Source organism: Nicotiana sylvestris, chromosome 2 (genome assembly GCF_000393655.2).
Source record: "Nicotiana sylvestris chromosome 2, ASM39365v2, whole genome shotgun sequence".
Taxonomy (NCBI): domain Eukaryota; kingdom Viridiplantae; phylum Streptophyta; class Magnoliopsida; order Solanales; family Solanaceae; genus Nicotiana; species Nicotiana sylvestris.
In genome coordinates, this window is record NC_091058.1 from 148,708,375 (window position 1) to 148,709,540 (window position 1,166).

The 1,166-nt window shown below is 46.7% G+C and overlaps 1 protein-coding gene across 1 annotated transcript; it reads left to right on the forward strand.

Annotated features, from left to right (window-relative positions):
* LOC138885762 (uncharacterized) lies at positions 1 to 789 on the forward strand. Its single transcript, XM_070166742.1, has 2 exons — positions 1 to 384; positions 577 to 789. The coding sequence occupies exons 1-2, from the start codon at positions 1 to 3 to the stop codon at positions 787 to 789; spliced, it is 597 nt and encodes a 198-aa protein (XP_070022843.1).
* The last annotated feature ends 377 nt before the right edge of the window (positions 790 to 1,166 follow it).

The following is a 1,166-nucleotide window of genomic DNA, read 5'->3' on the forward strand; positions in this document are numbered from 1 at the left end:
ATGTCTAGGGGGTATGATGATGTGCATGGTATCTTTGGTTTTGGAGATAGAAACGGAGGAGGAACATCTCTACTAGACTTTGCTAGAGCATTTGATTTGGTGATAGGAAACTCTAGTTTCCCCAAAAAGAGGGAGCAATTGGTCACCTTCCGGAGTTCAATGGCCGAGGCTCAACTTGAATATTTACTCTACAAGAAGTCCGATAAAGGTCTTTGCATGGATTTCAAGGTCATCCCGAGTGAGAACCTCTCGACCCTTCATAAGCTCCCTGTCATGGACCTTAAGATCATGAGGAAGAGGAGGAAGAGGGCGATGTATAGCCAATATAGGATCAAGTGGGGAGCCTTGACGAAAGCTAAAGCGCAGGAGTTGTGGTTCAAGTTGGTGACTATAGGGGCTTAGAGGAGTAGTGGGGACAGAAGCGCTATGTGGACCATGACTACGCAGTGCATTAGGGAAGCCGTGAGAGAGGTATTAGGGGTCTCAAAGGGTTACTATGGTGATCACAAGGGAGACTGGTGGTGGAATAGAGAGGTGTAAGGAAAAGTGTAAAACAAGAAAGCAGCGTATCTGAAGCTAGTGGAAAGTGTAGACAAGAACGAGAAGAAGGCGAATAGGGAGAACTATAAGTTGGCTAAGAAAGAGGCAAAGCTAGTAGTTATGGCAGCCAAGACTACAACTTTTAGTCGTTTGTATGAGGAACTCGAGGGCCGAGGTGGGGATAAGAGGTTGTTCAGGTTAGCCAAGGCACAAGAAAGGAAGGCGCGTGACTTGGACCAAGTGAAGTGATCAAGGACGAAGAAGGTAGAGTTTTGTTATATGAGGATCTTATCCGTCGGAGTTGGTAGACCTACTTCCATACTCTACAAGAAGTTTGATAAAGGTCTTTGCATGGATTTCAAGGTCATCCCAAGTGAGAACCTCTCGACCCTTCATAAGCTCCTAGTCAAGGACCTTGAGATCACGAGGAAGAGGAGGAAGAGGGCGATGTATAGCCAATATAGGATCAAGTGGGGAGCCTTGAAGGAAGCTAAAGCACAGGAGTTGTGGTTCAAGTTGGTGACTATAGGGGCTTAGAGGAGTAGTGGGGACACAAGCGCTATGTGGACCATGACTATGTAGTGCATTAGGGAAGCCGTGAGAGAGGTATTAGGGGTCTCAAAGGG

Excerpts from the sequence above, each read along its gene's own strand:
- LOC138885762 (XM_070166742.1), top strand. The coding sequence starts at position 1 with ATGTCTAGGGGGTATGATGATGTGCATGGTATCTTTGGTTTTGGAGAT. Across the intron at positions 385-576 it reads AGGAGTTGTGGTTCAAGTTG|CTAGTGGAAAGTGTAGACAA; the intron begins GTGACTATAGGG and ends GCGTATCTGAAG.